This window comes from Myxocyprinus asiaticus, chromosome 30, assembly GCF_019703515.2.
Source record: "Myxocyprinus asiaticus isolate MX2 ecotype Aquarium Trade chromosome 30, UBuf_Myxa_2, whole genome shotgun sequence".
NCBI classification, from domain to species: domain Eukaryota; kingdom Metazoa; phylum Chordata; class Actinopteri; order Cypriniformes; family Catostomidae; genus Myxocyprinus; species Myxocyprinus asiaticus.
The window spans coordinates 30,750,393-30,776,148 of NC_059373.1; the positions used below are offsets into that span (position 1 = coordinate 30,750,393).

At 37.5% G+C, this 25,756-nt stretch overlaps 2 protein-coding genes across 3 annotated transcripts in view; both read left to right on the forward strand.

Annotated features, from left to right (window-relative positions):
• LOC127421261 (importin subunit alpha-7-like) overlaps positions 1-6,103 on the forward strand; it is a 37,242-nt gene extending 31,139 nt beyond the window's left edge. The window contains exon 14 of the mRNA XM_051664147.1: positions 2,173-6,103. Coding sequence (XP_051520107.1) covers positions 2,173-2,360 — 188 coding nt within the window. The 3' untranslated portion in view covers positions 2,361-6,103. The remainder of the gene's footprint in view (positions 1-2,172) is intronic.
• A 2,535-nt stretch (positions 6,104-8,638) lies between these two features.
• LOC127421260 (alpha-taxilin-like) lies at positions 8,639-23,081 on the forward strand. 2 transcript variants are annotated; one of them, XM_051664146.1, is made up of 11 exons: positions 8,639-8,745; positions 9,275-9,430; positions 9,656-9,901; positions 16,287-16,378; positions 17,337-17,507; positions 17,973-18,167; positions 18,249-18,368; positions 18,511-18,585; positions 21,311-21,403; positions 21,604-21,699; positions 21,887-23,081. In XM_051664146.1, the coding sequence occupies exons 2-11, from the start codon at positions 9,277-9,279 to the stop codon at positions 22,199-22,201; spliced, it is 1,557 nt and encodes a 518-aa protein (XP_051520106.1). In that variant the 5' UTR covers positions 8,639-8,745; positions 9,275-9,276; the 3' UTR covers positions 22,202-23,081. The 2 variants fall into 2 exon arrangements, with proteins under 2 accessions (XP_051520106.1, XP_051520105.1); XM_051664145.1 differs by having other exon boundaries at positions 17,973-18,368.
• Positions 23,082-25,756: the final 2,675 nt, after the last annotated feature.

Consider the following 25,756-nt stretch of genomic DNA (forward strand, 5'->3'; position numbering starts at 1 on the left):
ACGCGCCACGAGTGAGAGAGGGAAGCATGCACAGCCTGTGGTGAAATTAAACTTTGTATCTGCTCCAGATCTCCTCTTTTTAAAATAATATTTGTATTATTAATTATATTAAAAATGTGCAACATATGACAATAATTTCAGTGCAGCCTCTGTAAAAATATAAAGCCAAATGTAAATGTGTACAAATGTTGAACAGTATAATGGAGAAAAATATTAACCAACTAGTAATTCCAGTGTCGACTAGCAGCACCAGAACTGTTTAGTCGACTAGTCGCACATCCCTAATTCAGTAATGCACAGAAATAATGATTGATGTATGTCCACATGAAATCAGAGACTCTCCCCTTGAAAAATCCGTACACAAGTGGTCAAAAGAGAAGACCATGTGTAACGGTGATGTGTCTCGCTTGTACACTTGTGATCGGTTCACCCAAAAGGCATATTTAATACCAGATGAACACACATCCTCGACTGAGGCCCTATGGTTGTGTAGTTGATGCACTCAGTCTGCGATCAGTCCTGTAATGTGCTCATCAGCACAATGAAAAACAAGACAGAGTCGCAGGGTGCCGACTGCAACTAGTGTAGTGTGCTTGGCTTAATTTATCAGGCCTAAAACACACAGAAGTGGAAAACAAAAGTGGTTTTCAACTTGGCAACAGTAATTATTGCAGGTTCCATGTCACATGACGCAGTGAGAGCAACCTTGCAGAACAATTTAGGAAAAATAATGCTTGCCACATGCAGATCCACATAAAATCTGATGGAGTAAGCGTTAATCTCAGAGTCTCAACATGGCAACATACACATTAAACTCTTGTCATTATTACATTACATATAAAATGGATGTCTATAGTAATGCTTCAGTTCAGACATAGAAGAGTGGGTACTCAGAGTTCTTATGGGTTCAATACAACTTAAGTTCTCAAACTGAATTGACAGTTTCTGTGGCATACTGACAATTACCACTGAAAATAGTTTTGACTCATCCCTTGGGTTTGTCAAAGCAAGTAAAATTAATTTATACAGCAATGCACTTAAAATGGAAGTCTGAGGTGCAAGGCATTGCACTGAGATAAGTGTTAAAATACACTTGGTTTCGAAAGTATCGCCATAAGACTATACTAAAATGACACAAGTGATAAAATCGCTTGTTAACCTTGTCTGTGCACAGTTCTATCCAATATTTCAACTCGTCATAACCGTGTAAACCCTTTAACGTTCACATGAAATGTGCAAGGATATCAGGAAGTGACCGTTTACATAGAATAACCTAGAAAAGTACTAATCCTAGCTATAAGGATGATTTAGACAATTTTACATGTTAAATTCGACATGTTGTAGTACTGAAGAATAAGTGCTTAAGTGCTTTAACATAAATAAAAGCTGCACAGTTCTGCTTTTAAATGTTCCTTTTCAAAAGACTTCCAGTGTAAGTGCTTTTCTGTAAACAAATTGTAATAATGTTTTGTGGTAATCAACAGCGTGCCATTCATGCTGTTTAGAGTTTCAGTTAGAGGTCGACCGATAGTGGAGTTTGCCAATATGAATAACTAAGGTGGTGGAAAAGGCAGATAACTGATTAACTGGCGGATTCATTTTTTTTTTTTTTTTTTAAATCGACTTATATAATAATAAAAAATATCTTATTCTTTCCTTACGATGAAGGGCATAGACATTGAGGCTGCAAAATGAATAAAATCCCAAAATCTGTTTTTTGTGTAACTAAAATCCCCAGAATAATTTAAATAATGAAGATGTGGTGCATAACAGCAGACTTTACATTAAAAAAAAGCCTGAAATACACCAGGAACTCTTTATTTTGCAATTACAGAGATTTAACGCCGTTACAATTTTCTATATGGGAGTATTTACCAAATTAAGCTTTTTATAGCCTATTTATTCACCAGATGAAGAGTTTTGTATGTATATATTTCACCAGATGAGGTTTATTGATGAGGAATAAAAGAAATTAGTTCTGAAAATGAAAATAAAATATCGGCAACTATCCGCACATATTTGTTCCGATAAACGATAGTTTCAGAAAGCAGCTATCGGCACCAATTAAACGGTAAAACTGATATATTGGTCTACCTCTAGTTTCAGTTGTTTTTGTTTTTTTACTCCGAACATTTATTTTGTATATTCATACTGTGACCTCTTCTCTGCTAGGGTTGGACAAGATCGAGTTCCTACAGAGTCACGAAAATCAGGAGATCTACCAGAAAGCTTTTGACCTCATTGAGCACTACTTTGGCGTAGAGGAGGAAGATGCCAGTCTGGCCCCACAGGTGGATGAGAACCAGCAGCAGTTCCTTTTCCCCCATCAGGAGGCCCCCATGGAGGGCTTCCAGCTATAATCAGCCTTCAGACTCTTCCCAGCCACCCCCTTACCTTTACACCCTTCCCTGCACCCCATACCGGTACTAAAACATACATCTGAAACACTCGGAGCACAACGATTGACATCTGGGTGAACCAAATTGGCGAGCCGTGACACAGACAGGTTTATTTAGACACTGAGGTGTGTTTCAGGCAGAGGAACCTTTCCACTGCCTCGTCACACTCGAGAGGTTCATGAGCTGGATTTTTTTTTTTTTTGATGATGATGATAAAGCTTAATAACCTTCCCACTCGGGTAGAAATCCTGGCACTGTGTCATTGTTTGGAGGAGGTATGCTTCAGTTTTTTCCCCTTTCTCTGAAAGATGAGAGAATTGTTTACTCATCCAATCAAAATTGGTAAAACAAAATCCTGGTCTTCATACTTTTTTTCTTTTGATCCTGGGTTGGCTTTCATTAAGTTTTGCATTGTAGAATTCCTTCATTTTGTTCATATTTCATGTCCTGGTAATTAAACAAACCTGGTTGTGTTTGAAATGCCCATGCTTTATAGACGAAACTCCAAAGTGGTATCTGTGGATGCGTTTTTTTCCTTTTTTTTTTTTTTTTTTTAGGATTTAAGCACTCTTCATAGACTTTAGCTGTTTCATTTCTCTTATTATTAGTATTCATTGACTTTATAATTTCAGACAATGATGGGTATGCAAATGACACAGTTTAGGCAGAGTTTATTTGATGTGGTGGAGGGTGGTATTGAAGTAATCTAGGTATTTTAGTAAAGGATTATCCTAATATAAGAAGTCATTAATGTAAAAGGGGTAGTTCAACTAAAAATGTTAATTCTGTCATTTACTCACCCTCATCAACATTATTCCTTGAACTCAAAAAAAGAGATGTCATAGGGCTTTGATTTGATATGAGGGTGAGTAAACGATGACTGAATTCTCATTTCTGTAAGCTAAGGTGATTAATGGGGCCCAGAGAGCCTCTTAAAGATGATGCCCAGTTTACTTTTTTACCAGTCTGAGGTGAATATCTAGTTGTAGGCCGTTCGTGGTGTGCAGTGTTATGAATAACTACTCTTTTGATCTGAAGGCTTTAATTATGAAATGTGATCTGGGAGAAATAAGCACATATCTGAGGGCCAGGGTGACACACTTGATGGTTGGTGTGTGGTCACGCACGAGAGTCTTTATTCTGTTTTTCTTTGTCATTATTTGGAACATTGCACTATTGGGTGGTTCTGATAGTGTCAAGGTGTTTGTTTTGTGCAACCCTCAGAATGTGCATGTTTGGGTTTTGCATGGTGTTCTATTGGTATACCAACTATCATTTATTGTATGCCTTGCCAGATCTTCTAAACAACTCATTGAACTCATTTGCCAGTAGTCGTATAGTTTGCGAGGTGTTTAAGGTTAAGGTTTTGTAGTTTTGCAGTTGCCACAGGTATGGCAAGGAATACAAATTTAAATAAGAAAATATATTGGCAAAAAATATATATGAATGTTATATTTGCACACAAAGACCAGCATACACTTCACAAAGACGTACACATACAGATTCAAGCATAAAACCAAGGGGAAAATGACTTCCATAATCTCCAAACATCTGTATCTTTTGTTTTTTAGACATTTCATGTTATTCTATTTTTTGGCACTTTGAGTTAATGCACTAAAAGCCTAATTTAAAATGGTAACCTGCTGAGAAAAAGACCTTTTCCAAACAAACATGGCTTGGTTAATTTCCCTAAGGAAACACTTGATGTAGGACTGAATAACGGCTGTGGATTTTAGACAGGGGGCATGAAAAAGTTTGAATATTAAACTATACCTCCAGCCTTTTAAGAAATTTACTGTAGTTTGCGTCTTGTAGGAAATATAAACCTGTGGGTAAACTTTTCATGCCATTATGGAAGCATTTTACCTCTACCTCCATAATACACTGACTGGGTGCTTTTCCGAGTGAATGCTAGGAGTTATTTGATTTGGAATGAGGCCTGTATCTATGAAATCATAGTAAGACATAGACAGATGATGTTTGAGGGGAAGGAAAGAGATTAGTTGTTTGCTCACATCATCTGATCTTTAGAGGAGTGACTTTCTGGTTTTGGTGCAGTTCTTTTGTACTATATTTTGATTAACTATTATGAAGTTGGATTAAAATGATTGTTCTTTGATAAGATGCCAATCCAGAGTGATTCATAGTCAGACTGCAGCTTTCCATACTTTATTTTGGTTCGATAACCTTTTTGAAAATGGACATTTGATCACAACTTTGTTCTGAAAATACCTCTCTACATTGTTATAATATCTGATGTATTTTCACACAGGGTTTTTTAATCAGTTAAAACCCTGGTTCCACGTAATACTAGATTATATTTGCTGCATTTACAGGAAATCCATCTCAGCACAAGGATGGTACAGTTCAGCTTTCCGTACACATCAGATAAATAGGAAAAATAAATGCTTATCAAATATGTAAGGGTCTATAATACCACTGGGTGAGTTCATATCAAGTTGATAATAACAAATAAAAAAATAACTCTCAATGTAAATGCACTCCTATTCACAAAAGTGCCAATCAGACCAACAAAGACAAGAGGCTGATTCGTATCAATCTGTCTTTGTTTTTTTTGTTTTTTGTTTGTTTTTTATTTACTTGAATGTGCACATTTTGTGCAAATATTGCTGCTCTATTTTCTTATAAATTAGAGGTTACATTGTCTGCCACAGTTTCATTAGAAATGTCTGTTCTGCTATTTGTACACCAAATTGGTTAAAAAATGCATAATTTATTGTGCTGGACTGATCCATACTGTTAAACCAAGGCCAATGCAATGTTCAAATACTGTTTCAGTGTGTAATGTTTGCTTAGCTTGTTACCTTTTGGAAATAGTTTTACTGGCACAGAGGAACTGAGAAGGATAAAAATGATTGAAGGAGAAACTCCATACATTTGTTTTCCTTGCCCTTGTTGAAATCTTTGTGTGTTTGCTGGCCATGTAGACCCAACTGTGTTGTCCCAGGTCTGACTTCCCTTTGTGACTAATCTTAACACAAGAACAGCAGTTAGACAAAAAAAAAAAAAAAAAAAAAAAACTTTTATCATTTCAGGCCTTTTTGGCCGACTATTGTTCTCATTTATGGACATTGCTTTAAGAAGCCAAAAGATTTTTCAAAAACAAATCTGTGTCATACAATCGACTTGTCTCTGTGAATTACATTTAAATAAGAAGTTCAGTGACTACATTGTTACATTGGCACAATTTAAAATTGCAGTCCTGGCATTGTCCTTTACTCATTAAAAATAACTTCTGAGAAGTGCAGAACACAATACAATAGGGCTGCAAGTAATCAAAATTGGGTCTTTATGGTCTTCGTCCTAGATCTTGTAGATGTTGAAAATGAAATCTTGAGACTTTTTGTCTCATCCCAACCTGAAGCCAATGCATAAGACTTGGCTGTGTTTAGTGATGCTGACTCACCTATGTTTACAAAGCTACATGTTTAAGTACTTTTCATACATGATATTGAGACTTGCCCAGGTGAATCCTGGTTCTCTCATTTCATTCTTTTTAAATGTATTTATATTTAAATGCCCCCCCCACCCCCACCCCCCAATTGCCCATCTTATACTGTGACTGACTTGACTCAACCGACGATATGAATGAGCGACTGTCACACAAACTTCTACATTAACAATTCTGAACAAATGTCTAAGTATTTTTTGTCCAGATACAAATAAAATTATTAAAACATTAATGGCTTAAGAGCTTTATTCTGTACAATTAGCATGAAAGTGATTATCTGGCTCTTCAAGGAGAGAAGCATACTGTTACTTGATGTTATGAAATTGCAAACGTCATTGAAATTAACAGAAAATGGTATTCGAATAAGCATTGTTTTAATTTGCTACTCAAAAAAGCAACTTGCTGTCTCAAAATTAGTTGACAAATTTTGCACAATGACTGTTGTCCCAATATCTACACAATTTAAACCCCCTGGGTGCCTTTTACCCCAAGTGTAACTTAATTTTTAACTTTTAATCAAAACTAGCTTCTGTTTCTTTTTATACAAATTATATTCGATCAATATTCAATAAAAACATTTTTGTGACCGGAAAAAAAGATAATTTTCCATAAGGTGTGCCTTTAACCTCGTTGTACCCTATTGTTTGTGCAGGTATATATGGTTTGCGAGGACTAACCCTAACCCACCTCAAGTGTCCTCATAAACCAAAAGGCTTAAAAAACATACTAAATGTAATAAACTACTTTTTTTATATATATAAAAATGCAGAACGTTTTCTGTGAGGTTTAGGGATAGGGTTAAGGGATGGAATATATAGTTTGTACAGTATACAAATCATTTTCTATGGAGAGTCCTCATAAACCACAAATACCTGTGTGTGTGTGTGTGTGTGTGTGTACAGGTTTTACTACATCGATCAGCCACAACATTAAAACTACCTGCCTAATATTGTGTAGGTCCCCCTCGTGCCACCAAAACAGCACCAACCCGCATATCAGAATAGCATTCTAAGATACTATTCTTCTCACCACGATTGTACAGAGCGGTTATCTGAGTTACCGTAGACTTTGTCAACCAGTCTGGCCATTCTCTGTTGACCTCTCTCATCAACAAGGCGTTTTCATCCGCAGAACTGCCGCTCACTGGATGTTTTTTGTTTTTGGCACAATTCGGAGTAAATTCTAGAGTTGTGCGTGAAAATCCTAAAAGATCAGCAGTTACAGAAATACTCAAACCAGCCTGTCTGGCACCAACAATCATGCCACGGTCCAAATCACTGAGATCACATTTTTTCCCCATTCTGATGGTTGATGTGAACATTAATTGAAGCTCCTGATCCATATCTGCATGATTTGGTGCACTGCACTGCTGCCACACGACACGATTGGCTGATTAGATTATCGCATGGATGATTGTTGGTGCCAGACGGGCTGGTTTAAGTATTTCTGTAACTGCTGATCTCCTGGAATTTTCACACACAACAGTCTCTAGAATTTACTCATCCAGTGAGGGGCAGTTCTGCGAATGAAAAACCTTGTAGAAGAGAGAGGTCAACAGAGAATGGTCAGACTGGTTCGAACTGACAAAGTCTACGGTAACTCAGATAACCGCTCTGTACAATTGTGGTGAGAAGAATATCATCTCAGAATACTATTCTTAGATGCAGGTTGGTGCTGTTTTGGCAGCACAAGTAGGACCTACACAATATTAGGCAGGTGGTTTTAATGTTGTGGCTGATCGGTATATATTTGTGAGTGCCAAATTTTGAAAATGTCCTTAATAATATAGAGAAACTTGTTGAAAACCCACTAGTGAGGACATTTTAGGTGGTCCTCACTTGTAAAAAGGCCTACAAATTGTCCAAATCAGGTTTATCTTAAATCTACTGCTGTGCACAGGTTTCTGTGAGGGTTAGGTTTAGCAGATAGAAAATATCATTAGCCTACTATGAAATCAATGGAAGTCTATGAGATGTCCTCACTTAGGTAAACAAACCTGTGTGTGTGTGTGTGTATATACAGGTTTTACTATTTTTGTGAGTGCCAAATTTTTGAAAATGTTCTCACTAATATAGTGAAACTTGTTTAAAAAAACCCCCCACTAGCGAGGACATTTTAAGTGGTCCTCACTAGTAAAAAAAAAAAAAAAAGGCTCATAAATCAGCCAAATCATATTTAGCTTTTAATCTACTGATGTGCACGTTTCTGTGAAGGTTAGGTTTAGGGGATAGAAAATGTCATTAGCCTTCTACGAAATCAATGAAAGTCTATGAAATGTCTTCACTAATATAGTGAAACAAACCTCTGTGTGTGTGTGTGTGTGTGTGGTCTGTAATGACTAAATTCCTACACCCATGCCTTACAAATATGTACCATGGTAAATATAGTTTCTGATAAAAATACCATAGTTACCTGGTTCCCTCAGTCATGGAAAAACAGGAAATATCTGGCAATTTTAAAATGGTGTTTTCAAGGCCAGGAAAAGTCCAGGAAATTTCTATAGTGAATATATAGTATATTCGTATAGTATATAGTAATTTCTTGTCTTTTTAAACTCCAAAGAACCATTTGCTCACAAATCAGCAAAGCTACAGTTTTGCTATGATTTGTGAGCAAATCGTTCTTTTGAGTTTGAATATGAGTTTAGCGGTTGCCACTCGTCCCGTAAAATACGGGTTTGGTCTCTGGTGTTTTCCCACCATGCCGCCTGATGGCGCTGCACGGGAACAGCGTACGCCGGAAGTTCACTTGCGCTCGACCAATCATCTTCGTGTCTTTGCCTGGCATTTCCCGTGTCCGTTGGAGCTGTAGTTGGAAGTGAAAAGAGTGGCTGTAAACATTTGAAGTGCTTTCTTGGACCAAACTGAGACACTGGTATTATTCAGACTATATTACTTCACATCACAATAACTCGAAGGTGATTGTTACGTGAAACAGCGCCTGAATTCAGTTAACAGATGTGAACTGTGCGTTTGGATAGCCACGACTGCTAAACCAGTCGAGCGAGATGTTACAGACCTTCTACTCTCGATCATACTTGTATATTAATTGGCAATAATAAATATTCGGAGTGTATAATAATAATAATAAAAGTGCTGCCTGAAGCTTGCACGAGCCATTTCAGTAACTGCCAATCGTTGAGATCTTTAATGTGTTTTGAAGTTAGTATTTAGTGATTCGCGTGTGATGGCGTTGATTATAAAATTAGTTAAATGGTCAAGACGTTTGATTCTGGCATATTTTACCTGTCTTATACACAGTCAACTCGTTTAGACATCTAAATGGTGCTGTGCAGCTCTTCTGAATTGAAATCGAAACTGTTCAAGCTGTTATAAAGTGAAAATGCGTCTTATTTTAGTCATTAACTGGGCACTATGGTGTCTGTGTTTGTTTATTGACTCAGCAATGCAGAGGAGAGAAATGGAAGATCCAGTCGCTGACAGCAGTGCAGATGATACTGAGGAGAGCACAGCAGCCTCTGAAAAGACCAACAGCCCTAAAGAACCAGAATCACAGCCGGACAGCTCACCAGCTCTCAACGCCCAAACGGGTGAAGGCTGTAAGTCATCAGCAGAGAAACTGACACAATGATTTTTATGATTAGGAATCTTTTGTCTTCTAAAATAATACCCAACCTTTGGATAAAGATGCCGAGCCTGTCCACGTTATAATTATGGACAGATCATTTGTGGCTGTCAACCTTCCCCTCTTTCCTCCGTACCATGTTTCTTCCCACTACACTGACACTGATGAGTTTAAATGTGTTCTTTTGTTTTTTTCTCAGTGGCTGAGGCTGGAGCTCTTAATGTATCCTGTGACATGGCTGAGGAGCTGTGCAGACAGCTGGAGGACATCCTCAGCACATACTGCCATGAGGACGGAGGGGTTGGTGGTGAGGATGCAGGTGTGGAAGTTAACGGGCTGTCTGAGAAGGAGGATGGCAAGCAGGAGGAGGCCAAACTGAACAGTAACGAATGCATGGAGAAGGACCAGAAGAAACTGCAGGAGAAGAAGAAAGTGAAGGGACTTGGTGAGTGAGTGCCTGACAAAAATATTGGCACTTTAGAATGTGCAACACCAGCTAGTTACCTGGCTCAATTACACTTGTATAGGCTATATAATGTACATTAAAGGAGACCTATTATTGCCCTTTTCACAAGCTATAATATAAGTCTCAGGTGTCCCCAGAATGTGTTTGTGAAGTTTCAGCTCAAAAAACCCACGGTTCATTTATTATACCATGTTGTAAATGCCTCTTTTTGGGTGGAATGAAAAACACGCTGTTTTCGTGTGTGTCTCTTTAAATGCAAATGAGCTGCTGCTCCCCGCCCCCTTTCCGGAAGAGGGCTGTGCCTTTACAGCTCATGCTTCGGATACTACAGCAACAACAATACAGAACCAATATGACTGACACCGTAAATACCGGAGTTCAGCCATAAATGTACATTAGTACAACTCTCTTGTGTTCACAGAAAACGTACATAGTTTTCAAAAAGACAATCACCTTACTGTATTGTGCATAATAAAGGTGTGGTTATGAATTATACAGACAGTAAGTGTAAAAATAATGACATAGCTCTGGTCTCCATGAATATAATCAGAGACAATGGTAACTTTAGCTGCATTAGCCGTGGAATCAGCTAACAAGCACATTCGGAAAGGCGATTTGCAAACATTCACAAAATATAAAGTGCAGTACTTACATCTTCAGGATATAGAGCTGGAACACGAACAGTTGGTACTGATCCATGCTTGAGAATCAAATTTTTGGAAAGTCCTGCTTTTGATTGACCCTCATTCACAAAGCAGTCCAGTGTAAAATGATTTGCACAAACATACACAAATTTTGGCACATTTGCTTCAAAAACAAAACTTGTCCACTGCGTCTTCAGTGGCTCTGATGCCGGGAGTACATGAAGACTCTTATGTTCACTTCTACAGCCAACAACAGAACACTTATGATGCTTTTGAAGCTGAGACATTATTCTTCTCACTGTAGCTGCTCCAGCACAGAAAAAAATGGCGGACTGTGTGTAGATCACTCTATGATAATAGGGTGGAGTCCATCACCAGTCATGGGCGAGCCCTGCTCTAACGTGACGTCACTTTAGAGCGGATATGAAAACCAGTCATTTTGAGACACTGTTTTTGATTAATAGAAATATAAGAAAGAGGAGTGGGTGGACTTTTAACATTGTAGGGTGGTTGTGTACACACACTGCTGACTCACATTTATGTTCAAACACCAAGTGAATTTTGCATAATAGGTCCCCTTTAAAGTGTTTTGATAATAATAAAAAAGGTTATTCAGAACATCATCTTAGAAAAAAGCAGTTCTTAGTAGTTTTTTTAGCTTTAGAAAACAAAGCTAAATCTGTCTTCGTGCGAGTAGTTAATTTGTGTTAAAGGTGCTATATGTAATATTTTTACTGTACTAAATCATAAAATGACCATAATATATCATTAGAGAATTTGGAAACATGCTAAGTTGAAATACTGGCTTCTCCGATAACAATGCTACAGCCAGTATATTCTACTTTGAAGTTTCCATTCCGGGCCAGAAATTTCTGTTTATGTTTTGGCCTGTGTGATCCCGCCCACTGCCCACTCACCAGTAGTATTTCGACACTGCCGGGTTGCCAGATTTGAACAAGTTTGCAGGCAAACAACACTGCATGCTGCAGCTATGGAAACCAGCAAACGAACTGGATCAGAGATAACAGACTCCACCCGACCTAAAAAGCCTCGCCATCCGTCTAAAAACCACCATGACCAGAGGTGTAGTAAAACAAGGATAAATATTGGAGATGCCTTTTGGAAGATGGAGACAGCTTAAAGCCCAGAAATCCTTTAAAACAGATGCTGAGTTGACTAATTTGCATGTCAACATTCTGGCAACCCGTATGAGCTTTGAGTCTGGGGCGGGGTAGACGACTCTCCAATATTTGGAATTTGGACTGCAGTACCCATTTTAAAAACTTTTTGTCAATCTTACATATAGCACCTTTAATTTGCATTCAATGCAATTTGTCCTAGATTTGAAAATAAAAATATCATGGAATTATATACAGATTATATTGGAGCCATATGTGTTATTAGTTATCTTTGTGTATCAAGTATTTAGAGACTATTAAGAACTAGTTCCAATTTTGTTTTAGTTTTTTTTAATACTCAAACTGTATGATTTTCAAAACTTTCAGTTCCTTTAGTGATTCTTGAATGTGCATTCCTCCACCGATGTGGACTGAAAGCCGTACTAAAATACTCTGACAGTGTTGCCCGCGCTACCATTCAGCTGCACCGCTACTAAATTAGCAGTGCAGAATATACATTGTGACAATGTAGCTCGATTCCTGAACTAATGACTCTTACGTGTCAGTTCTTTGGAATCTACACCGCAAAACATACAGCGCTTCCTCCAGAGCGAAAGACTCTTATGAGTGGTTTCCTTCTAGTGAATGAAAAACGTACTTACCAAAACACAGGGATTAAAGCAAAAATTGTTACTGTTATGTGCATTCACGCACTGTGTGTGTTATATGCAATTGCTGGTATTTTATAAAATTAATGAATTAATAAAATATCTAAGTCTGTGTAAACACCTTTTGCAAGAATCTCCTCGGTAAAAAAATTAAATTCTCATCACACTGTAACAAGCTGCTGAAGGCAGTAAATTCTGTAAATATTTCTTCCTCAAATGCACTAAAAGAATCGTTAATGAAACCGTAAAGGAACTGGAATCATTAAGAGGAATCGGAATTGTTAAATTCCTTATAATTAACATTACTGCTATGAGTCTTTTATTTTGCATGCCGTCACTTACCAAAGCATGGTTCATTTTAAGCTCATTCTTTGTAATGCTTTACAATTCAAGCGAGCCCACGCAATTTGTGATGGTTCAATTTGCATAAATTCTTGCAATTCTCAGCATTATTTGTGGTAGCTTGCAATTTTGTATAATTTTGAAAAATGCATTTTTCACGGAAAAACTGTGAATCTGAGGTAGTCTGATCGCTTTACTCCATATTGACAGCAGCAAGTCCAGAACATTTACCAAGACACGAATGTTAATTCTTAAATGCATACATCAGGTTGTGCCCACACCTCTTTAGTATTCCTCAATCTTTCTCTTATAAATAATGAAACACAAAAAATGCCTAATTGCTAAATTATTTTTTAAATATGGCTTAAGTACCAAAAGTGTATAGGGTCATTAGAGACCCTAGGTATGTAATGGTGTTGTTTTTTTGTTTTTTGCACTTCCATAAATCATGTTTTTATGATTATTTAATATCTATATAAGTTTACTATCACAGGATGTGTACTACTTTGTTCATTAAAAGACAAATGAGTACTATATTCATACAAATAAATTTGTACTTGCCATGCATTGAACGAGCACTACATGGACGCCTTTAACGGTTGCGCACTGTAACCATGTCAACAACCGCGTCTCCCGCTGAAAGCATTTAAATGCGCTCCTTTCGCTGGCCCCATGGAAGTTGTAGGTCCCTGGGCTTACTTATATGTAGCATATGTGTAGCTCAATATGTTTTTCACAGCCAGTTGCGACTCATTACATTTCAAATGTAAAAGGAATTAATCCTGTTCTAGATTAATCCTGATTTGTTGCATCATTTCCTTGATATATGAGAATTCTAACATCAAAATAAATCACAATGTGTTTTTCATTTCAATTATTTTCTAATTGTCTTGAAAATGCTTTGAAAATTTTACACTAACTGTGCATTTTGTAGATTCATTTGTGATCAGTTTATGTGTCGGGTCTCTAAAGTCTCATATATGTAAGATTGTTTGGTGAAAAATTGAAACAGAGCTTTTTGTGTTCACTGTCGAAAGCCTTGTCTAAACATTTAAATGGTGCGCGTACATCACAGCTAGCATTTAATCTTCACGTGGTCTTCATGGGCTGGTATAAATGGTCAGAGGTCCGGCCTCCATTCATTTGGAGTCCTCGCATAATGCACTGTTGCACCGGACAATGATACTCAACAACATTCATGAAACATGTTCATGATTGCCATTTCTATATTCTTTTAAAAATACCTCATTTGGATTGTACAGTGTGATTAGAATTTCAACTGCTCAATCGCACTTCTCTCAGATTGCAACAGGCCTCATTTGTGTTTTTAGTTTACAATTTTATTGTAGATCTACTGTTAACCTTAACAAAGTTTATTTGAGCCCCTTTCACACAGAGATCTGGGATGAATCCCGGAAAAGTCATCCCTGGATCTGTCCTGGGACTGCAAGATTTTGATTACTCTCACTGCCTGAGCTTTCCCGGAATTTGTGCCGTATTCACACACATCCCGGAAATAATCCCAAGACAAAAGTGACATCACGATGTGTACGCTATGTACAGCATCTTAAGTTTACTGATAACCCGTGTTTTTTTTTTTGTACCTTACCACAAAAAACTAACGGTAAATTCATTATCTGTGCTGATGGTCCCGGTGTGAGATTTGCATGATAGCCAATTTTATCGATTTTATTCAGTTAAGATTACTTTTATAAATTACTAATAAGTTCATTTTTATTTTGTTCGATGTAAATTGTTTTTGGCCAACATAAAGACTGAAAGTGAAACCCATCAAAAAATATATATTTTAACATGCCACGGTGCACTGCAATATTATTAATATTAAATAATAGAAAAAATAAACTAATAATTTTCATACTGCGCTGCAACAGGTAAGATGTGTATTTGATTCAGTAATTGCTTTTGTATTTAGTTTACATTTTTAACGGGCCAACCTTTCTAAAAATAAAGAAAAATAACTACACAGTCAAGCTTTTTTTCTTAAGATATTTCTTACAATCAAAAATGATTATTCAGTTGTTGTTTCTTTGTTAGTGTTTTTTTTTATTTTGCACTGGCACTGTCAATTTTTTTTTCTTTGTCTGAAGCACTTTTTAAACTATTTTTCAAAAAGCAGGCTATTTTACTAATAAAACGTAGGCTTACTCTTGCGCTGCACTTGCATTTAGAAGCCTCAAGGCAAATGTCAAGGTATTGTTTTCATGATGTGATTCTACAAGCTGTAAAAAATAATTAAAAAAAATAATGTATATTCAGAAGAAAACCAGAAATTGAGATCTCACAAGAAATTTTCTGTATCATTATGTTCTTGCCCTTTTAGGGTTAAGAAAATAAATTTATGAACAAACACTTGGCCTATCATAAGGTTGCAAGCACTGTGGCGAGTTAAAGCTGTGGAATTATTACAAATCATCTGAAATACTGTAAATGGTTTTCTTATTTAAGGGGGCTCTATAATTTATTAGACTATACACTTCATGTATTTACAATTATATTCATCTTCGTAGATTTCTTGGGATGTTGCTCATGGAAGTTCACTTCCTGCATGTGACGGCTCTTTATTCGATACAGTTTGGGTTATCATCAACATTTTACATATCCAAAGTATTCATACTTCGACTTCAACCGCACCGTACTGCTCCGACATTGGGACAAATACATTTATTTGATCACGGCAGATTTGTGATGCTTTAAATGTAGCCGATTTCTTCTTTTTTGAAGGATATTTACAATGGAAACATTCATTCCATGATTTTATATTCATACAATGCTGCGAATGAGAAAATGGCAATGTTTGACAGCCATTTGAATGTTTAAAAAACAAAACAAACTGTTAAATCTGTATTCTGCATACAGACTTTCTCCTTCTCATGATAACAACATCATCACTACAACACACACCATTCCTGGGATCGGCTCATGTCTGTGTGAACAAAAGGCAGTTCCGGTATTGATCCCGGCAATGTTACTAGGGTCTGAGCCCGGGACCAGATTTTCTGGCATTCCGGCTCCGACTTGCATTCACACAGAAGGTATCCCGGCATTGACCCTGGCAATATCCTGGGATCAGAGCCCAGTGTGAATGAGGTTTTGCATTGTCAGAGGCAGAAAATTACATACAAATAATTAAGGATCTTCCACTCATATTGGGTTTCACATCTTAAATGTACTGTATTGTTTGTGTTTTTATTATTTTTGCTTGCTAACTGCATATTCAGCTTGCTAACAATTACAGGCAATTGCACTTACAGTATACCATCATTGACACAAATTGCACAAGTATACTATGATTAATTGTGAGTTTTCTCTGCAAAATAACACAAAGCGCTGTAAAGGACATTGCAGTTTTTGAGCAAATTCAGTAATTTTGGGCCGTAATAATAAGGACAAAGTGCCGTGAAATTCTGGTGGGACTGAATAGGCTAAAGACATAGCTGCAGTGGTCATTGGCAGGATGAACTGGTCATTTGGTCATTTCCTCTTCCTTTGTGTTGTTTATTTATTATCAAACGTTTTGCACTATTCTACCATGTACATTTTTAAAAGTCAATTCTCTGCTTGTGTTTTGTAGGCAAGGAGATAACTCTCCTTATGCAGACCCTAAACATACTGAGCACTCCAGAGGAGAAACTGGCTGGCCTTTGTAAGAAGTATGCTGAGCTGGTAAGGCATCGTCTTCATCTAAAAGGATGAGACATTTTGCGGATGTAGTTAGCTTCAGCTGATGTTGTTCGTGGATTGCAGTGTGCACGGGCTGAGATGGGACTCTGTGATAATGCAGTGATTAAGGGTTAATGGCACCATAGCAGCTGATAGCCCACTGAATTTGGCTGACATTTCAGCTGACTGGGCTTCAGCTTGAATACATGAAAACAATAGCTGGAAATGCAGGGCATTTTCAGCCCACATTTCCACATTAAGGTACTTTCCACATGTTTATGCAAACAATATTGCACATTATAAAGCTGTTCCCCCCAGATCTTTTTGCTATTGCCATTGGAATTAACCAGTGCAAATTAATATAACCCCCTTGTAAACAGTAAATCATTAATATAGACTTTTACTTTGTTACCGTGCCTGTGTCTACATGCATTGTGAGCCCATTTTTTAATTGTGTATGTCTTTGGTTGTCTGCCATGCACTTTGCCTTGTAATAGTGCTTTCACCCTATAAAGGTTAAGTAATTTATGCACCATTAGCTGCACTTACCAGAATCGCAGAATTGATGATTGTTTCCCAATGTGTGGAGGCCCACATAGGCCATATTATTTAGTTTTGTTTTCTCAAGCTCATTACATATTTTATGACATCGACGGTCACCCATATATTTTGATTGATTGATTGATTGATTATTTATTTATTTTTTTGCAGTGTTATGTTCTGTTATTGTTCGTATGTTGATTTGGTCTGGGCCTGGTTGAAAGATTTTAAACGATTAAGTTAAGAGAACCTTTAGTTATAATTGTAAATTAGCTTAATTGTCACTTAATTTAAGGGGTTTCTTGCAACCCTGCCCTGTGCCTTCCAGAAAAAATGCAACCAATGTAGAAAAACTCTGTTGAATGTGCTGTATACAGTATATGCAAACAAATTGTAAAAATGCTCCTGTTTCGTCTCTCAGCTAGAGGAGCATCGTAATGCTCGGAAACAGATGCGAGCTCTGCAGAAGAAGCAGACACAGCTGATTCAGGAGAAGGACCACTTACGAAATGAACACAGCAAGGCCATCCTGGCTCGCACCAAGCTGGAGAGCCTCTGCAGAGAACTGCAGAGACATAACCGCACACTCAAGGTACCCTGTCTCAATCTGAATGCAAATTACAAGATCACTGTAGGCTTCTACATTAATAAGTTTAATATAATCCATTATGTGTACGGTACCAGCCTCATGCAAAGCAATTGAAAAACACTCAAAAGCTATTATACCCTAAATGCATAATGATGCATCATTGTTTTGGGAAGCCCTTTGAGGTAGTGATAGACCATTAGCTACAGTTTTCAGTGAATTGAGTAAATATTGTGAAAATTAGGTGTTTGTTTGATTTCAGCAGATTTGTGTAGGCTTTTGTCTCGTGTGTCTACATTAAATTGTATTATTGTATAGATTAGCATTATTTTGGCCATCGGCCACACATCTCTCTAGATAGCGGTATCGGCTATTTAAAACCCATATTGATCGACTCCTACAATGAAGTGCATTTCAATTCAAAGATGTTCAGAAGCTTGATAGAATCCGTAACTTGTGATGTGATGGCAGGAGGATGGTGTGCAACGTGCCCGATTAGAAGAAGAGAAAAGAAAGGAAGTGACCTCACATTTCCAGGTGACACTGAATGACATCCAGGCTCAGATGGAGCAGCACAATGAGCGTAATGCAAACCTGAGACAGGAGAACATGGAGCTGGCTGACAAACTCAAGAAGCTCATCGAGCAGTACGAACTCAGAGAGGAGGTGAGAATACAGAGAATGACCAGATATATGAGTGGGAGCTTAAGGATTTATGCTGATCTATGCTTGCGTTTTCTCTTGCAGCATATTGACAAGGTGTTCAAGCACAAAGATCTGCAACAGCAGCTGGTAGATGCAAAGCTTCTTCAAGCACAGGTGCTGCACAAAGACTCAGAGGACCGGCACCAGAAGGAGAAAGAATTTGTGAGTTTCTTTGCCCATAATAAATTATAACTTGGAATCAGTGAATGAATGTACTGTAGATGGTTTACTGTGTATCCATGCAGATATAATGCGGCTGAGCTGTCAGTCTCAAAGGTTTTGCTCTCGTTTCTTTCTCTTCCAGCTCTTGAAAGAGGTAGCGGAGTCTCAGAGGATGTATGAACTCATGAAACAGCAGGAAGTCCATCTGAAACAACAGGTGAGCAACTTCTGTTGATTGGTCAATCAGACACTGTGATAGTGATAGTGTTTGATGCTGATAATCTCCAAATTAGAGATAGGACTGATAGATGCATGTGCCTTATAACTATCATGGTCCCAGCTATGATTGTTACTGCCTCATATGTTTAGACTTCACAAGTTTACACATTTCACAGTGGACATTTACACGTTTGTGCGTTTGGAATGTGGGAGTAAACTTATAGTGGTGAGTGGGAGACCACAGCAAATACTATTTTTGCCTTCATATTATACATTAAATTATATTGTCTCAAAACGCAAAAGAAAAAAATCCACTATTATGATTCCATGACTTTCCAAAAGAGGAAAAAAATAGAGAAAGATGGATAACTTCAGGAGAGACTAGTGTTTATGTGTGTGTGTGTGTGTGTGTACACATGTATGTGTATATATGTATATGTGTGTGTGTGTATATATATATATATATATATAATACACACACACAGTGTATTCAGAAAGTATTCAGACCCCTTAATTTTTTTTTTCTCATTTTGTTATGTTGCAGCCTTATGCTAAAACGCTTTAAATAAAAAAAATATATATTTCACATCAATCTACACTCCATACCCCATAATGACAAAGCAAAAACCAGATTTTTTATAACTTTGCAAATTTATTAAAAAGAAAAAAACTGAAATATCACATTGACATAAGTATTCAGACCTTTTGCTATGACACTTGAAATTTAGCTCAGGTGCATCCCATTTCTCTGGATCATCTTTGAGATGTTTCTACACTTTGATTGGAGTCCACCTGAGGCCAATTCAATTGATTGGACATGATTTGGAAAGGCACACACCTGTCTGTATAAGGTCTCACAGCTGAAAATGCATATCAGAGCAAAAACCAAGCCATGAGGTCAAAGGAACTGCCTGCAGAGCTCAGAGACAGGATTGTGTCAAGGCGTTTTGGCTGCATTGAAGGTTCCCAAGAGCACAGCGGCCTCCATAATTCTTAAATGGAAGAAGTTTGGAACAACCAGGACTCTTACAAGAGCTGGCTGCCCGGCCAAACTGAGCAATCTGGGGAGACTGGCCTTGGTAAGAGAGGTGACCAAGAACCCGATGGTCACTCTGGTTGAGCTCAAGAGATCATGTGTGGAGATGGGAGAAACTTGCAGAAGGAAATCCATCATTGCAACACTTCACAGATCTGGGCTTTATGGGAGAGTGGCCAGACGGAAGCCTCTCCTCAGTGCAAGACACAAAAAAGCACCTAAAGGAGACTCGGACTGTGAGAAACAAGATTTTCTGGTCTGATGAAATGAAGATTGAACTGTTTGGCCTCAATTCCAAGCATCATGTCTGGAGGAAACAGGCACCGCTCATCACCTGTGCAGTACCATCCAAACGGTGAAGCATGATGGTGAAAGCATCATGCTGTGGGGGTGTTTTTCAGCGGCAGGGACTGGGGGATTGGTCAGGGTTGAAGGAAAGCTGAATGCAGCAAAATACAGAGATATCCTTAATGAAAACCTGGTCCAGAGCACTCAGGACCTCATCATTTTTTTTTAGTTGTGCCCACACTTTTTTAGTATTCCTCAACCTTTCTCTTCTGAATAGTGGAAAAATAAAAATTGGGGGAAAAAAATATTTATATATATTTTTATAACTGTTTAATTACTGCTTAATTTACAACTGCTTGATTTAGATATGTAATCTATATCACTATTAAGATATGTAATAGTGTCACTTTTTCTTTTGCACTTCCATAAATCATATTTTTATTATTTCATATGTTTAATATCACAGGATATCTATTTCTTTGTTTATTACAAGACAAATGAAAACTATATTCATACAAATGACTACTTTATCATGTCAATGTTCTGTACAACAATGATGAATTATCAGTATCCCATACATATTGTGCATGCAATTTGTTACTCAAGGTAGCACTGATGTTTCAGTGATTGACTTGATTTACATTTGACATTGCTATTTGGCGAAGAAGCAATGTGGAAGTAAACTATAGCAAGTGTAACACATGAACATTATGATATGGCTATTGTCATTTGGGTGTACTACTGAAATTATGTAAGGTGTGTCTCTATTTAGACTCAAAATATGCTTGAAATATTACATATTTGTAGCTCAATATGTGTTTGACAGCCCATTGCATCTCATTAAAATGTATTGTAGAAGTAATGAATCCTGTTCTACATTTGTTGCATCATCTCTTTAATATATGAAACATAAAACACCAAAATATGTCAGAATGTTTTCCGTTGTATTATTTTGTTATTGTCTTGAAATTTTTTTGAAAATGTGACACTATTTGGGCATTTTATAGATCCATTTGTGATAGATATGAGTGCCGGGTTGCTTAAGACCCGAGTTATGTAATAATGTTTGGCGAAAGTCAAGTAATTTTTATTTGTATAGCACCTTTCACAACACACATCGTTTCAAAGCAGCTTTACAGAAAATCATGCATTAACAGAAAATGAAACTATAGTATATATAATGTCTTAGTCATCATTGTGTAGTTTGATAAAATACAATTGTGAATTGTTTAAAAATAAGTAATTAAAAAATAATTGTATTTAGAAACACCCATGCATATAAGGGTTAAAAAAATAAAAAAGTTTGCTAGATTGCTAAATATGATGGATGTGCCATCATAGACTTTGAAAAGTGTCCATTGTCAGTCCAAGTCTAATATATTTATTTTGACTTTTGCAGTTGTCATTGTATACTGAGAAGTTTGAGGAATTTCAAAACACACTTTCCAAAAGCAACGAGGTGTTCACAACATTCAAACAGGAGATGGAAAAGGTAAAGGACTGTTTGCTTTGTAGTTAAAGACTTTTGACTTGACTCTCCTACAGATATAATGGATGAGTCTGCAATGCCATGACTTCACAACACAAAACTTTTAATTAGAATTAAAGGAAACCTATTAATATTTATTAGTGACAAATACAATTGGAGAGGCTAAAATAGTATGATGTAAATCTGTAAATTTTGCATCACAGATGACAAAGAAGATCAAGAAGCTGGAGAAGGAAACAACCATGTATAGATCACGATGGGAGAGCAGCAACAAAGCCCTGCTGGAGATGGCAGAAGAGGTGAGTGGTGTACTCAGATTTTCAGCTTTAGTTTTAGATGTATGCCACTGTTCTGCCACCAACAATGCTTTTATCTCTCATAATTGACCATTAAAGTTAAAGCTTTTTAACTCTGTAATACTACCAGCTCTTGAATACTGACTGAAAGGTGTAAATCTTGTATCTTTCCTCTTTGTGCCCTCTGTAGAAAACACTTCGAGACAAGGAGTTTGAAAGTCTGCAGGTGAAGGTGCAGCGACTGGAAAAGCTCTGTCGGGCTTTACAAATTGAGCGTAATGAGCTTAGTAAGAAGGTTCAGGGGGTCTCTAGCCCAGAGGGGCCAACAGGCACAGAGACCAGGCCAGAATCCGAGGCAGGGTCACAACAAGAGGCCATAGACTCAGAGGAGGGCAGCCCTGTCCATCAGAACAACCTAGAGCCAGAGACTTGTAGCCAGGCATGCCACTGTGCTCCAGATCTGGAGGCCGACACTCACAGAGAGGTTTGCTCAGCCCAGGATTGAGTCTTGATCTCTCTCTGGGGGGCCAGGACACACACAATCCTTCCCACCTCCTGTACCGGACCCTGACCCTCCATCGGCAGTCAGTCTCAGAGTCATTTTGTCTACGTCTAGACAACACATCTCTGGAGGATCTAATCCATAGGAAATGCTGACTTGTCTCCTCGGGGGGGGGGGGTCATTTTGTCAGGGAAGATTGTGCCTTCAACATGATTCCTATGCTGCGTTTTTACTCTCTTTATGTGGCTTGCTTTGTCATCCCATCCTATCCCCCCCCCCCCCCCAAAAATCATATTTGTGTTAAGAGGGGCAGGGAATGTTGCTGCTGTCTTGGAATGCTCTGTGCTTGTCCACTAAATGCTTGTCTAGGGATGATTGTTACCCTGTCTTCAGTTTGGCTGAAAAATGTATTAATGGACAGATAGAATTGTAACAGAAAAATATATATATAATTTTTGTAATGAAAGAGCTGATGTAGTCTGACATGCATTTTGGAGTGTTTTTATTTTATTTTCTCTCAAATAATTGGTTACAGGTCAAATCTGTATTTACACCTCGCAGCTACTTTCGTTTTGGTTTAATTTCTTAGAAAATCCTGCATATCGTTGTTTGCACCAAACAAAGAATGTATGATTTACTTTTCATCTTCACTGCTCAGAATTTATCATTGTAGGTATACAGGTAATGCTAACATTTTTATTTATTTTTTATTTATTTTTTTTTAGTTTATGGGTCTTCCAATCGGAACACAGATTTCGCTATGCTTGTGCACATCACTTCACATGTATCATTTAACATGGTTACATAATCTTTAAACGTCACTAAAATTCAGACTTGTTTTTTTTTTTTTTTACATCAGTTTATATAGCCAGTATTGCAGATACATTCCTTTAACCCATACCATTAACTTTGCATTAAGAACATGCACTTCAATGCAATCATGACCTCTAAAAAGTTTCATTTGATTTGCGATTTCAGTGTTGACCATTTTGCTATTATTTAAGTTTAGGTTATTTGAAAAGAGACTGATCACATGATTGTTTGCATAGGTGGGCTAGTAAATATGTTTAACATAGTCAAACTATTAAATAAAAATGATAAATCCATCATCTGCCCAGCAGGAGCAGATTAAATAAGAAAACTATGCAATTCTAGCTGTGTTGTAATCTCTGTTTAGCATGTGAAAAAAGCAGTGACATGCTGAAAAATGAATGTACAGATCCCCACAAAGTGACTTAGTTCAGTGAAGCCTTTTTTTTTTCAGGAGGTTGAGAACATAGTACTTTCAAACAGTCACTACTATTTGTACACTTTCAGTACCCTTCTGAGCTGAGCCGGGTACAAAACTATTGACACAGTGTGATGTTTAGCATATGATGTTCTCCATGTAAATTTTCATATTTCTGTTACAGTCACGATTTATGCACGGATTTAGAATTGCTGTGTTTGAAAGAAAATAATTGTTTTACCTTATTTGCTGGTCACTGAAATATGACACTCCCATTATATAAAAAGGTACCAAAGATTTTTATTGAATTTTTTTTTTTTTTTTTTTCCCCACACCCTGTATATATTAATTGCAAATTAAAATATTAAGAAAACTCAAATGTGATTTGTGTGTTAATGTTGCACTGATATATCAGCCAGAGATACAGAAGTCTAAATTTCAAAGTGAACGTTTTCTGTTTGCAGTTTCTGTTTTATTTACAATTACAAATATTATATTGAGTGGGGTACAAGGCTACAGGCACAACTTCAGGAAAATTTGCTCTTTTTTTATGTTTTTTTTCTCCACTGGTTATAAATTGTCTCAAGATTGAAAAAATATGTTTTTATTGAATATTGATGGAGCAACATATTTAGTGTGAACAAGTAATAAAGGAAAGTTGTTTTGATTTAAAAAAAATAAGGTGGGGAGGGTGATAATAGTGATAGATGTAGGAGTAACTGTTATACGGTTAAATCTTTCAACTTATGCAAATACTTTTGAGACAGCAAGATGCTTTTTTGAGTAACAAATTAAGATAACGCTTGTTCAAAATAACCACTCCAGAAAAGGGTGCACCATTTCCTGTTCATTTCAAACACATTTGGCTTTCATAACATCTCAAGTATTCTAAAAAACAAATGAATCTCCATTTTGATTGGAACAGTCAATGTGAGCCCACTTTGAACATTCTTCATAAAACTATTCGCCCCACTTAAGAAAAACAATTTGCTTAATGGGGGCCTTTTACTATCCTTTCACGTAGTAGACAGTTTTTTTTTTTTTTTTATTTAATCGCCATAAAACTGTAAATGGGGATGGGGCAGTTCCCCTCTGGCTAAACAGCATGAACATAATGCCTAAATTAGTTACAATGCATCTGGAAAGTATTCACAGCTCTTCACTTTTTCCACATTTTGTTATTTACAGCCTTATTCCAAAATGTATTAAATTCATTATTTTCCTCAAAATTCTACAAACAATACCCCATAATGACAACGTGAAAGAAGTTTGTTTGAAATATTTGCAAATTTATTAAAAATAAAAAACGAAAAAAATCACATGTACATAAGTATTCACAGCCTTTGCCATGTCGCTCAAAATTGAGCTCAGGTGCATCCTGTTTCCACTGATCATCCTTGAGATGTTTCTACAACTTGATAGGAGTCCACCTGTGGTAAATTCAGTTGATTGGACATAATTTGGAAAGGCACACTCCTGTCTATATAAGGTCCCACAGTTAACAGTGCATATCAGAGCATAAACCAAGCCATGAAGTCCAAGGAATTGTCTGTAGACCTCTGAGACAGGATTGTATCGAGGCACAGATCTGGGGAAGGGTACAGAAAAATTCTGCAGTATTGAAGGTCCCAATGTGCACAGTGGCCTCCAACATCCGTAAATGGAAGAAGTTTGGAACCACCAGGACTCTTCATAGAGCTGGCCGCCCGGCCAAACTGAGCAATCGGGGGAGAAGGGCCTTAGTCAGGGAGGTGACCAAGAACCCGATGGTCACTCAGACAAAGCTCCAGCATTTCTCTGTGGAGAGAGGAGAAACTTCCAGAAGAACAACCATCTCTGCAGCACTCTACCAATCAGGCCTGTATGGTAGAGTGGCCAGATGGAAGCCACTCCTCAGTAAAAGGCACATGACAGCCCACCTGGAGTTTGCCAAAAGGCACCTGAAGTACTCTCAGACCATGAGAAACAAAGATTGAAATCTTTGGCCTGAATGGCAAGCGTCATGTCTGGAGAAAACCAGGCACCGCTCATCACCTGGCCAATACCATCCCTACAGTGAAGCATGGTGGCGGCAGCATCATGCTGTGGGGATGTTTTTCAGCGGCAGGAACTGGGAGACTAGTCAGGATCGAGGGAAAGCTGAATACAGCAATGTACAGAGACATCCTTGATGAAAACCTGCTCCAGAGCGCTCTGGACCTCAGACTGGGGCGAAGGTTCATCTTCCAACAGGACAACGGAAGAGTGGCTTAGGGACAACTCTGGACTTGAACCCAATCGAACATCTCTGAAGAGACCTGTAAATGGCTGTCCACCGATGGTCCCCATCC